Source organism: Furipterus horrens, unplaced genomic scaffold, assembly GCF_987537825.1.
Source record: "Furipterus horrens unplaced genomic scaffold, mFurHor1.1.pri manual_scaffold_11, whole genome shotgun sequence".
Classification (NCBI taxonomy): Eukaryota; Metazoa; Chordata; class Mammalia; order Chiroptera; family Furipteridae; genus Furipterus; species Furipterus horrens.
Genome location: NW_028327181.1, coordinates 58,254,301 through 58,268,179, shown reverse-complemented (window position 1 = coordinate 58,268,179; position 13,879 = coordinate 58,254,301). Strand labels below are relative to the sequence as shown.

At 51.2% G+C, this 13,879-nt stretch overlaps 1 protein-coding gene across 1 annotated transcript in view; it reads left to right on the top strand.

Annotated features, from left to right (window-relative positions):
- Positions 1–880: 880 nt before the first annotated feature.
- Positions 881–13,879, top strand: part of RAP1GAP2 (RAP1 GTPase activating protein 2) — a 132,831-nt gene continuing 119,832 nt past the window's right edge. Inside the window, exon 1 of the mRNA XM_090257232.1 lies at positions 881–1,244. Within this exon, the coding sequence (XP_090113358.1) occupies positions 1,021–1,244 (224 nt within the window). The 5' untranslated portion in view covers positions 881–1,020. The remainder of the gene's footprint in view (positions 1,245–13,879) is intronic.

The window sequence follows — 13,879 nt, the reverse complement described above, 5'->3', positions numbered from 1 at the left end:
AGGAGCTGGCATGACTGCCCTGAGGATGGAGCTTGCACGCAGTGCGCAGGGGCAGGGGAAGGGGAAGAAGGGGCGTGAGGTGTGTGCGGTGGCCGGCGCTAGTGCCTGGATACTGGTGGGGTGCAATGCCACCCCGTCACACCCTCTACGTCTCTCTGGCAACCTGGGACGCGAGGCCTAAGTGTAGCCGCTGGGAAATGTACCGTTGACCTTACGTTGTGTCAGACTCCTAGGGCGGGGAAACAAATTAACCGGGGGACTCACCCCAGGCCACTAAGGCGCCCACTAAGGGTGGGAGTGAACCACCCCCTCCCCACACCACTGTCCTTTCCTGGACTTGGGGAGAGTGGGGAGGGGAGAGGGAGCCTCAGGCGGGGAGGGGTAGGTGCCCCTCTCACCGCCCCGCAGCCTGGGTCGGGGTGGGGAGCCCGCGGTGGAGCCCGCGCGCAAAGGCAGTTTCTCTTAGACTGAGGACGCGAGTTTCCTCTCGATGCATGTTTTCCCCCCTGCTTTTAAAGACAGTGACAGCATCGGAGAAGTATCCCGGCGGGCCGGGCTGGGGAAGCGCGTCAGCCGCCTTTGCCTGGGGACGAAGCCCGGGCCTGGCCAGCGGGGGCGGAGGACGGGAGGGCGCAGAAGAGGGGACTGGAACGATGGGCGAGAGAAGGGCGGGAGCCCCGACCCGGGGCAGTGGGCCGAGACCCGGAGAGCGCCGAGCGCGAGCGGACCGCCGCCTCCTGGTTCATGCAGCCTGTCCGCTCCGCTGGATCCGCTCACTGCCGGGGCGCCCCGGGCCAAACACGGGAGGCGGGGCCAGGGCGGGGTCCCGGCGCAGGCGGCGCGTCTGAGCAGGAGCCCCAGAGCTACCCGTCCTGGCCGCGCCCCGAGTGAGCCTTAGAAATGCCCGCGCTAGGGGAGCGGGCGCCTGCCGCCCGGCGGGCCCGGAGGAGACACTGAAGGTCGCGGGAAGTGAGCGCCTAGTCACCTGACCCCGGGGCGCACCTAGGCGGGGCGGGATCCATGCGAGGCTGGCGGCCGGGGGCCGGGAGCAGGCGGCGCAGAGCGCGCGGAGCCGGGCCGGCGGGGGCGCGCGGCAGGCGGGCGAGGGCGCGGCCAGGCACCCGCGGCGGCCTCGCCATGTCCCAGCCGGCGGGGAGGATGCACTGCCGAAAGGCTGGGATCCGCGCCGCTGTGGTGCTCATCGGACTCCTGCACAAATCCCGAAAACAGAATAAAGAGAAAAGGTAAAGCCTGGCAGTGCCACCTCCCCCTTCCCTCCGCTCTCGTGCTGAAATCCCGTTTCCTCTGGGGCCGACTTTTCCAAAAGGGCATTTGGCTCCGAGTTGGATGGGAAGATGCCTCTACGCTAGGCGCCGTCGGGGGAGAGAGCTCGGAGCTTGGCCCCGGACACTGGCTGTTGTGAGAAAGCCCAGGCAGAGCACTGACTGGGTGGGAGGTCCCTGAAGGCTTCATCCCCAACAGACCTAAGCCTCCGTTATGTTCGAAGCCCCCACTCCCGGCATTTGCCGATCGCGGTGCCCTTGCCGAAGCCTGCAGCGCGGGTAGCATGGATCCGTCCCCGGCAACACAGTCTCCGGCTCAGCCCCAGTGGCTCGATGCGCTGGGGATGCCATTTGCTTCTCTGCAACTTGGCTGAACCCGTGAGGTGCCCGCCAGGCCGTGATCTGCTTGCTTTGAGCATGGTTCCTGCAGGCAAGGAGCAAGTTCAGAGGTTGCTTCAACACCTCCCTTCCCGTAATTCCCCTACCCCATGCCTCTATGTCCTTGAGTTTTTCTCTCTTTAACTGTTCACTTTTCTTGGCATTACGGTCCCAATTGTTTGCTCCTGAGTATTGCAAATCGTTCTCCCAGGTTATTTTAGAGATATAGCTGAACGACCTATGTATGGGATGAGGTGTGGGTTTCTGGTGGGCAAAGGAGCTTCTGAGGGCAGCTCCCTGGGTTCCAACCCCCAGCTGTAGGCTTGATGTCCACACGCCCCCAGGGAGCTGCTCACACAGGCTGGCGCAGCCTCCCCTCTCTGCTAGGGTACGGGAGCCCCAAGTTTCCCAGTAACTGGGGGTCAAGGGCGCTGACTGTTCACAGATGCGTTTTGTGGAGGTGGGTAACCTCCCGTGGTCTCGCTGGATCCTAATTTCCAGAGTTTTGGAATGAATGCTTTGCTCTGCATTAGACAAGGGTTAAGACAACAAGGACAGAGGAGTCAGAGACACTTGGGCGGTGACTGACCGGTGGCCCCTGGACTTGCCCCAAAGCTGTGTGTGCCTGGGGAAGGAGGCAGGCAATGAACGGGAGCAGTTTGAGAAGCTGGCCTGGGCGGCCCCTGTGGTTGTCTGCTGTCCCTCCTCAGGGCACCCCTCCCGTGATGGAGCCTAACTCGATGTTTTCCCCAGCACAGGTTGAATCTCCAGTAAAATGACTTCAGGTGATTAAGCATGAAATAACATTGAGTCACCTAGTGAGAAAGTTCTTCCCTTTTCAGTTCTTTAGGAATCCTTGAGATTTCTTCAAGGGGAAAGCTTCTGGTTGGTGCCAGTCTTAGCTTTAACATGTTTTAAACACTTGCCAATGCCCCTTTTATAACAAAGAGCAGACCTCTGGCTCAGGGCCTTTAAACGGGGAATGGTGCCTACCTACAACTTAGGCTGTTTTTGTAGTATTTATTTTTAGGATTGTCCCCTCATTATGTGGGGATTTTCCCCTTTGTTGCACTGATATAAACTGAATGTGTGAGTCACAGGAATGCATCTCTTTCATAGAAATACATAGTAGTAAGAATACAAATGGTATAGAGAATGGCAGAGACCCTGCAGGTGATCTAGGAGAGGCTGATGCTGGGGACACACATGTCAAGCAGAAAAATCTACCAGCAAGACTCTGGAGTCCAGTGCTCCAGGTCTGGGCTTCATTCTTCCCTAGATTTGGATTCTTTTCCATTCCCTGCCTCTAGCTTTTTCTCTGCAGAGGTGGGATGAACTAGCCGATCCTCTAAAGTCAGGAGGCTATGGGACGGCTGTTCTGAGACAGCCTGGGTCTGTTTGAGGAATGAGGAGGAAGATGGACTTTATAGAAAGGCAGATGCATCAGACCAGTACCTATCTCGGAGTCTAGGCTGTGTGGCTGTGGCTGGGGGTGGGGGGGAGGGTGGGAGAGTCCCTGAACTGGGAGCTAGAAGTTCTAGTCCTTTGGTGTGAGAGTATCAATTTCATCTCCCTGAGCCTCAGTTTCTGCAGATGCACAAAGGGCTTTGGAGGCTCAAGGGAGATAATGAGGGGAAGATGCAGCTGAAAGGTAGGAAGTGCTGCATGAGGATGGAAGGGCTTCGTTAGAGCTGCTCTCTGGGCCTCTGTCCCCCAGAAACCAAGGTAAGATGTCTGATGTGACAGCCCTATTAGTAGTCAAGACCAGCCAGCCATGACCCAGGAAGCAGCCAGGCAGGCATGGGCCCGGGTAGTGGAGCAATGAGGCACTGGGAAGGACCTGGGCAGGGGACAGGAGGGGATTGGTCTGAGTGAGGATGCCCCAGGCTCCTGGCATCTTGGCCTTCCTCCTGGATGCACTGTGCTCTTTCCTGCAATACAGCAGACCTTGGGGACCCTCCCAGCCCCTGCCTTCATCCTGTTCTGCTGTTGCTTCTATCGTTCTGATAGGTTTGGTCATGGACTTAACCTACTCAAGGAGAGGGTGATTGATTTTATGTTGGTGCTAAATGACTTTTGCTTCCCTTGCTGTAATCTGGAGCTTCTTCTCCTTTAAGCACCTGAAATCAGTTCAGTGCACACCAGTGACCCTTCCTCTGCCGGCACTGGCCATTGGGGGCCTGGAGCAGGCTGAAGCTGCCAACCTGTCTTAAGTACTCCCCAGACTCCATGCTGGGTGTGAAACTTGCTGAGTTCCTCTTTCCTCCCCCCACTCTCACCGCAGGGTCAGGCCAGACTCAGGCTCTTCTTCATTTTTCCCAGAAGGCTTGATCATCCATCGATCTTCCCAGCACCTCTAATGGACAGGCTTGTGCAGATTACACTGTTGGCCATAAGGAATGACTTGCATTGATGGCCCACAGTCCTCGTCATCTTCCTGCTCTTCCCAGGCCACCTAGAAATATCATATATCAGAGCAGGTAGCTGTGCCAGGGAGGATGGTAATGACACAGGTATCCCATATGGGCCCAGAACCAGGACACTCCCAGGCACTCTTGGTAGGTACGGAGAACTGTGCTCAAGGCTCCAGCCTCAGTTTGCCTCCTGGAGAAACGGGTGTGATATGCACCAGCCTTGATGTGACGGCTGTCTCCGGGGCTTGTAGGACAGCCTGGAGGTTCTGCTGCTTTCTGTCTCCAGGGAGGCCATCACCTGGGCTCCTGCAAAAGCAGCGGTGTATTTGTGGCAGGCTGGGTCAGAGCCTGGTTCTGAGGAGGCCCCTGAGTAGAGAGCTCCTTTCAAGCTCTGCTTTCCGGAGCCTGCTTTCTTATAGGCAGGACAAATCAGACGAGAGCACCACCTGAATGACAGAAGTGGGGGGAGGGGGCATGGTGCCCTCTGAGGGGGAAACAGGCCCTCATGGTGGGAAGGACCGAGGCCGGAACACAGTGAAACGTGTATATTCTGAAAGGCGTGGGTCAGGTCAGTGTTGCCTTGGGCATGGCATTCTGGACTGGGGAGAGGTCAGCTAGCATAAAAGAAAAAGAACTCCGGTTCTTACTGGGGGTGGTTATTTTGAAACAACTCCCACCATGGGATTTATGAGGAGGAAAATATGAATTCACTGATCAGTCAGCAAATCATTAATGGCAGGCTCTGGAGGGCAGAACAGTGCCTGTGATGAATCCCAGTCTTCTGTTTTGGGGTGGAATGTCTAGTGGGTTATTCCTGGGTAGGTGATCAGAAAAAGCCCATTCCTGGCTTAAAAAAAAGCAAACAAAAAGTTTTATTGTGGAAGTTTTCAAGTGTGCACAAAAGGAGAGGGAATGGTGTAATGCCATGTCCAGTTTGAAGTATATCCCAGACATTATATCATTTCATTCTGAAATAGTTCAGTATGCATTTTAAAGATAAGAATGCTGCTAGTGGAAAAATTGGGACAACTGTAAAAGAACAATAAAAAAGGCAAAAAATAAAATAAAATTATAATTAAAGAATCATTCTAAAAATATAACACCACCATTGCCATACATCCTAAATTAACACTCATTTCATAATATCATGTTCAGATTTCCCCAGCTGGGTCGTAGAAGTTGGATCGGTGCTCTCTCTTTAGCTATATGTTTTCTCCTCCAACTTTTTTTTTTTTTTTTTTTTCCCTTACAATTGTTGAAGTAATTGAGTTGTTTTTTCCTAGTGTTTCCCACAGTCAGGATTTTGTGGATGGTGTCTCCTGGTATCATTTCACATATTCTGCTGTCCCTTAAGTTACTTTAAGTTGGTATTTAGTTTTAGATTTGTTTTCTTTTTTCCTCCCGGGAAGACCGCGTTGCTGAAGGTTGTCTAGTTGTCTGTTGGCAGCTGTGGCTTGATTTGTCCTTAGGGTTTGAAGCCTGGTATCAGGGAGGATACTTGGGTTGTCCCATGGGAGAGCCAGTGACAGTCTGCAAGCTGACTGGCCAGGGCGTCTGAGCCGGTTGGGTGTCCAGGAGCCCTGGCCCCGTAGTCCCAGAGTCCCAGGGCTGGAAGGGGCACAAGGCAGGAGCTGCTCCACTCTCTGGCCCCAGAACAGATGGCTGCTTGTTCTCTTCCTAGGAGGTGGCTGGGTCCTGCCCTGTGTGGAAGGACCTGTCAGTCATTCTCTTTTGTGTGATATTTGAATGCCACCTGGTTGGCTGTCATTGCTTTAAAGAACAAACATCTCCCTTTAACCAGCTTCCCGTTTTTGACCTCACAGAGATTCTGAGGAGTTAGACTCTTAGAGTTAAGGGACAGAGTTTATTTGATTCCCTTTGAGCCACTATTTTAGTCTGCTGTTTGATGTCCTCCCTTCTTATCCCCCTTATCTATTCTTCTTACGGTGGCCAGAGTGGAGTTTTAAAAATTCAAGTAAGGTCAAGTCTTTCTGTTGCAGAAAGGTCTGCATAAGCTTTCCATTATACTTTAAATGAGGTTCAGACTCCTCAGCTGGGCCTGTATCCCTGCCTGGTTCTCTGACCTTATCCCCCACCACTTGTTCTCCCACTCACCATGATCACTGTGCTTCCTGTTTGTGGAACATGTCAAGCTTAGTCCTACCCCAGTCCCTTTGAACATGCTATTTACAATGACTTCACTGACTGCTTCCTCATCATTGGGTTTTCAAGTCAAATATTATCTCTTCCAAAGGACTGCTCTGATTATCCAATCTGAGCAGCTCCTTCCAGCCATTATTACTTTATCCTGATTTACTTCCAACATGGCACTTATTAACTGGTATTATCTAGCTTACATAATAAACAATTTATTGACTGTTTCGCCCCCTAGAATGAGAGCTTTCTGAGAGCAGGAACTTTGCCTTTTCACTTCTGGGTCCCCGTTGCCCAGAATAAGTGCTCAGTAAATATTTGCTGAATGAATGAGTGGGTGCTCAAGAGATTCACTAACTCTCCAGCTGAATTGTGCCCATTGTTTGCCACCCTGAGGTAATCCTCTTAATACTGCAGTGCCCTCAAACAAAGGTTCCAAGGTACCCTTTTCTTGTCTGAGGTTAGAGAAATTTTCCCTTCCCTCTCCTTCCTTTCTGGGAGAGATTTTGGAAAGAAATACAACCAATCACTTGCACACATGTTGTTCCATTGTTATTCCTCTAACTTCTTCCCTGCCTCTGGTTTGGGGCACACAGATGTGAGGGTATAGGCTCAGTCCTAACCATTCGGAAGCTGGGGCTGGGCACCTGACTCTGGGTTCCTAGATTTAGGGTTCTTGAGCTGCTGTCAAATAGGCAGAAGCAGAATCCCATCATTCACGACAAACAGGGACCAGTAGGTGTCTGAATTACTGAACCGTTGCCATTAGTGAATATATATTTTTCTAAGTGCAGTTTTATCTTCCCCTGGTTGGTGTGGCTGAGTGGATTGAACACCAGCCTGTGAACTGAAAGGTCGCCAGTTCGATTCTGAGTCAGGGCACATGCCTGGGCTGCGGGGCCAGGTCCCCAGTTGAGGGTGTGCAAGAGGCAGCTGATCAATGTTTCTCTTGCACATCGATGTTTTTCTCACACATCGATGTTTTTCTCCCTCTCTTTCTCTCTCCCTTCCCCTCTGTCTAAAAATAAATAAATAAATAAAGTAAAAAAAAAAAAATGCAACTTTATCTCTGTGGAGCCAGTGTAGTGCACAGATGGCTGGTTACCAGGACGTTGCTAAATAGAGGGCTTGCCAGGCCTGCTTGGTTAAACCACCGAAAATCACTTCTGTGCAAATGGGGGCTGCTGAAGGGGCTCAGGAAGTTTCTCAGTTACTTTAAGCAGATGAGGCCACCACCCCCAAACTGTTTCACTGCCTCCCAGATCCATAAAAAGTAAATGAGGTAGGCCAGATTTCAGGTGGATAAATGCTTTGTATTTTAATAGCTATCTAAAAAAATGAAATCTGGCAAGTGATGCTGATTTTCCATGTATGATAGTTACATAACATTTTTAAAAAGTATATTTGTTTAAGTAAAAAATTCCAAGTCAATGTAAGGAAAAGTGTTAAGAAAAGTAATAGGTGGTGTGTGGATCTGGGAGAAATTGGGAAGATGGTGCAGAGATGTGTGCGGTTGAGGGACCTTGGCTGGAAGGAAGGGCAGGAAGGGGCATATTTCTCACCTGTTAAAATGGACCCTGCCTGGCACACCAGTGTCCTAGGGCGGTTGATGAACGGTTGTAACAAGCTCATACCTTTTGAGGCTTACTATTTGCTGGGCCCTATGCTAAGGGCTTATAAGCATATGTCTCTTAATTCTACCAGTTGTTGTCTTTGTTTTCCAGCTGAGGGACAGAGGCTCGGGCTCGGGGTGGAATCAGAAGTGGAGGGCTAGGCATTTTTAACTTGGTCTGTTGAGGTCCAGCGGTCATGCTCTTAACTATGATATTATATTATTTGAGTATTTAGTGCCTGGCTTCCTAGAAGCATTTGATACAGGCTGCTGCTTCTGTTTTTATGAATGTATTGAAGTGCAGTTTACCTGAGGTAAGTGTGTAAGGAAGGGTACAGCTGGGTGGATTTCTGCATACTGTATGTGTCCACCTGGGAGACACCACCCAGCTCAAGACCCAGAACCTCGCAGCACCCCGGCTGGCTCCTCGTGCTCTTCACAGACTGGTTGTAATCACTGTGGAGCCAGGTCCATCGCCTTGGATCTGGGTGGCACCTGGGAGCCTTGACACCCATGATAAAGGGAAGAGCGTGTCTGGGATTTCGTGAGTGGGATTTTTGAGGGGGACGTTCTAGTTCAACCCTGAAGAGGATGGTGTCAAAGAATCCACATTGATTTCTAGGGAAGAGTGAGCTGGGTTTCACCTTCCCTTCTCCTTCCAGACACGCTCAGTGGGAACCTGGAGCCAGTGCTGTGTTTATTCACTGCCCTTGGAGCAAGGGTGGGATGAAAAAATTGTCACTTGCCTTTAAGCTTATCAGTTATGAACAACACTGTTTTCGTGCAGGCTGGAACTCCAGCCAAGTCCTTCCCAGAGCCTTTTGGGGGTGGGCTGACCCTGCTGGGTCTCACTGTTAGTCCACTTCTCCGGCACGGGAGGGGACAGGCCCCTTGATTAGACCTGCCCAGCCCCTCGCCGTCCTTCCCTCTCACCCTTTTTCTGTTTCTTTACTGCAAAGATTTTTACCAACCACGTTGAATCACACTGAATGTGAGTGCTAGAACAAGGGCGCTGTGATTGTCCTGAGTGCTTACAGCTCGTACCAGCAGCCCTCCCCGCCCCCCACAACTCTCACCTGGTTTACAGGTCAGATCCCTAGTAGAGGTGGAGGCAGGACCCCCGCCCCCCAATTTTTCACTGTCATGTGCTACAATACCACGCTGTCCTGTCTGCAGAGAGTGGGGACAGCAGCACCTCTGGCACCTGGGATTAGCAGTTGGAAATGGGCCCCTGCAGATTCTTCAGATCTTCTTGAAGCCTCTGCTCTGCACCAGACACTGTTCTAGGCTCAGGGTATACAGCAGGGAGCAGTCCAGAAACAAAGCCCTGCCCATCCCCCAGGGGCTCCGCTAGATCCACATACAGTGTTTTCCTTTTACACTGATATTCTACAATTAAATGAGTCCATGTTATGAATCTATATTTCAGTCTTCTCTCGAGAAACCAGAAGCTCTGGCAACATTGACTGGGCTTGCCTTTCTGCGGGAGGGCTGCCTTCCTGCTCACCTCAGCACCCATACCTGGCCACACCCGCAGCACCTGCCCCGCCGCTGAGGCATTGGTGTACTGTATGTACAGTGTGAGCAGGTGTCTTGGGGATGGGGAGCTCCAGGTGTAACTCATTGAACAGGGAGGCTGGAGGTCAGGTCCCAGCCCAGCATGCCTTCTGGGCTTCCTTGGTTTGGGGCAGGTCCATTGTGACTGGAAATAAGGAGTCTGGGCAGTCTGGCTGGGATCCCTGTAAGACTGGGGCTGTGGAAGGGCCACAGTTAATTTGCCTCTATTTACTTTTCAGAGAGGGGGAAGGGAGTGAAAAAGAGAGGGAAGGAGACATCGATGTGCAAGAGATACATCGAATGGTTGCGGCTTACACGCCCCCAACCAGTGACCTGGCCCACAACCCAGGCATGTGCCCTGACCAGGAATTGAACCAGCGACCTTTTGGTTCACAGGCAGGCGCTCAAATCACTGAGCCACTCCAGCCAGGGCTCATTTGCCTTTAGATGTTCCTCCTTCCCCACCCTCCCTAATTACCCACAGATAAAATATCAGAAATTATGGGAGGCTGAGTGTTACAAGGCAAAAATGCAAGAATCGCAAGTGAAGGGGCAGGGATGGAACTTGTATTGCGCTCCACTCCGGTATGTCCCAGGGCTGGCACTTCACCCTCACTTATCTCATTTCATCCTCTGCATGAGGCTTATTATCGTCCTCCTCATCTTTCATAGAGGAGAAAGCCGAGGTTCAGAGGGGGTGATATATCCAGTGTCACTCAGCTTGTATGCCAGAGCTGGGATTCAAACCCAGATCAGTGTCTTCTTGTCTGACGTGATGCCCAATTTTATGCCTTTTCTCCCATTGCCAGTTACATGCTGACCCTGGCTGAGTTACTTGACCTCTCTGCCCTTGACTTTCACTGTCTGTGAAGTGGCCTGTCATGTAGGTCTGGAGTATGAAATCCATACCAGGTGTATGAAAAGCTTCAAAACGTTAATAATGGTGGAACCTTAGCATATTCTCATTATTTTTTAAAGAAGGGACTGAATGGGTCTCTTGGGCTTCTTTTGAATATTAAGCCTGAGCTGTGGGGTTGAGGGTAGTGGGTAAGGATGGTGGAGCCTAGAGGTGGGGGAAGGGTCTGTCCTACCAGGCTTCACATAAGCTGAAAGGTCTCCTGGCTGCAGTACTCACTAATTAGAACAGAAATTCCCGCTTCTCAAGGAGAATGGGAAGCTCCGGGCTGGAGCCTGGGTTACTCGTGCCATCTGTATTTTAATAGAGCATTTATTTTAATAAGACATCTCATCTGAGATGCAAAGACAGAAACAGTGTGTAAATCAAGAGGTCACGGAAAGAGGCTGTGTGAAAACTAGATCTGCAGATGTGCCAAGGAAGGACTTCTGAGTGTGACATCAGCCAAGGCTAGTTACTGATAGCCGAGAAGGTCCCCCAAGGGCACAGCCACTGATGCAGGCCTTGGCACAAGTAATGGGAACAGGGACACCTGGCTTCCACATCTCAGTTCCTCTGGCCTCCCCCCCTTTCTGGAAATGGCAGCCCCCCCAGCATGTGCCCTCTCTTTCTCCTCTATAAATGCAAATGCAGGCAGCAGCCCTGCTTGTAAAAGGGTTGTGTTCCAAATGCTCATTCGTGCTGTTTCAATTTACTTCCATCAATATTTGCAGAGTGCCAGATGTGCACTGGGCACCCGACAGCAGGGTCCAGGCACTGAATACGCGCTGTCTGCCTCACGCAGCCTGTGCTCCAGAAGGGGTGACCAGGCATGTAACACGAACCCAAGGCAGAAGACGGTGGGTGCTGGGGAAGAGGTGCCAGAGGTCTTGGATATCAAAGAGAGGAGGGATTGCCCAAAGCCCCCGTTTTCCTGAATCCATCCTGGACATTGAGGCAGTCAGGTGACTGCGCTGGGCTTTGTCGGGGAGGACAGGCCCGCCCTGCTCGGGTGGGCCCTCAGCCCTGGGGGTGGAGGATGCTTCCTCGGCCTCTTCTGTTGATGCTCAGTGGGGCCCAGTTGCCCCTCAGCCCTGAAAGTCTGGATTCCTTGCTACGGGTTACTGGCCGTCTAGGCACAAGGCGCCCTGGCTGAGAGTGGGCTGCTGTCTGTGGTCCGCCCCCTGCTGGAGGCCCAGGCCCAGCAGAGACCTCAGAGGTATGACAGGTAGGGGCCTCTGGATGGCAAGAATGTGCCCGCAGAAGGGCAGCCTAAGGTCTCAGGGTGAAACGCAGGGAAGCAACACCATATATGGCCTTGAATGTATATGGTGTTCAAATTTTGGCCCTCAGTTTCCCTGTCTGTGAAATGGGACTAGGACTGATGGATGATTTTAACTTGTTCTTTAATTGAATCTTTGTGTAAACAGAAATCTTATTCAGCAATTTTACTCATAGGTATGTACCCCAAAGAATTGAGGGCAGGGACTTGAATGTTATCTGTACACCTGCGGTCATAGCAGCACGATTCACAGTAGCCACAAGTGGAAGCGACCCGAGTGCTCTTCAGCAGATGATTGGAAAAACGAAATGTGGGAGGCACACAGTGAGATGTTATTCAGCCATAAAATGCAGCAGAATTCTGATACAACATGGATGAACCTTGAAAACATTGTGCTAGTGAACTAAGCCGGACACAGCGGCACCTAGAATATGTAAAATATTTAAGAGAGTTTTCCTCTGGATGAAGATGGGATGGGCGGGTGGGGATGGCTCTAGCCTGGTCCCCATGAAAAATGAGGTGCTGTTGGAGCCAGAGCGCCTTGGGGATTCCAGGGAAGCCTCAAACCTCTCTTCCCTAAAAGTCCATGGCCTGAGTTGAAGGTCCCCAAGGCCTCTGTCCTGCCCGAATTCACTTCCACTACCAATCGTCATGTGTTGCTGGGCGCGGTCAGCCTAGGGAGCAGGTGCTGGAGGACTGGGCCACCTCATGTGAGCTCTCCTTTTATGCTGACATTTTCCTTTCCTGCAGTCCTGTGCCAATGCCTTATGGGGCTCCTTTAGGAGGCCTGGGGGACTGGTGGTGGGTGGGGACTTTGGTGGGGATTTCGGAAGCTCAGCATGGGTTCCAGAAGGAGTGTGTAGAGAAGAGTCTTGGCTCTTGGACAGACCAGAGCCTGTGACCACATGACCGAGGGCTTGGGTTTAGTGCATACAATGTGGATGCCCTAGCGACCTGCCAGCTGTCCCTGAGACGGGCAGCAGCCACCCCAGGGTACCCTGAGCATGCAGAGCAGGTTTCAGGGGTAGACATCTCTGTTGTCCTTGATCATGGTCTGGGCTCTGAGCACTCTCTGGGCTGCTTCTTATCAATCTGATTTTTAAAAGAAATGTTTGTTATATTTAAAAAATAATCTATGTTTCTTGCAGAAAATTTGGAGGACACAGAAAAGTAAAATAAAAATCATCTGCAATCCCAGATGAAGGATTGCAGAGATAATCACTATTAACATTTAATATATTTTCTTCTGACTTTTTTTGTCCTACCCAAATACATACTTTCCCACACAATATATTTATATCTGTTTCTTCATAACAAAATTAGGATTATGCTATATTATGCTATATATGTAGCGTGTATTAGTCTGGACTCTTGGGGGCAAGTGACAGAAGCCCAGGTTGAATTAGCCAAATGAAACCAGGGGATCTGTGGACTGGCATAAAGCATCTGTGGGAAGGGGAAGGCCTCAGGCACAGCTGCATCCAGGCCACGAACAGTCTTTCTTCCTCTGTCTCCTCTATCTGCGTCTATTTGTCTATTCATGTTGTCTTCATTCTCCTGGGTCATCTCTCCCCATGATGTTGCCATCATGGCTGCACCATTTGAACTCCTTTTCCTCCAGAGAGGGGGGAAAAGCTCCTTTCTACCAGCTCTAGTTAGACAGCTCCCAAGGAGGAGTTCCTATTGGCCTGGATCACGTGCTCACCTCTGCATGAATCCCTGTATGGGCTGGGGTTGGGCATGGGGAACTGGATTGGCCTGAGCCAGGGGTTCATTGGTGGCCACTGTGGCTATGGTGACTCCAAGATTCCTTTCCAGTGGGAGAGGACCAGTCCCTGAAGTAAAGGTAGGGAGTATTATTTCCAGAGGAAGAGGTGAAAGTGTGTCAGGCAGGAAAAAACCACCAACGAAAGTTGTTTTGGCATTGTTTCCAGGCACGGGGGGCTAGTGCTGTGTGTTGGGTTAGCATGTGGGTCCTCATTCTTGTACCAATTTAAGGGAGATCAATTGGTGCCATCCTATAAGCAGTACAACTTGGCGACACCGGTCACCATTATGCATATCCGCTTTGACCCAGTGAACCACTTTTGGGAATTTATCCAGCATGTATATATATTTCTACACACATGGAATGGTGTAAGGATCTCCATACTGTTTTCCACAGTGGCTGCACCAGCCTGCATTCCCACCAACAGTGCAAAAGGGCTCCCCTTTCTCTATATCTTCACCAGCACTTGTTGTTTGTTGATTTGTTGATGATGGCCATTCTGACTGGTGTAAAATGGTATCTCATTGTGGTTTTTA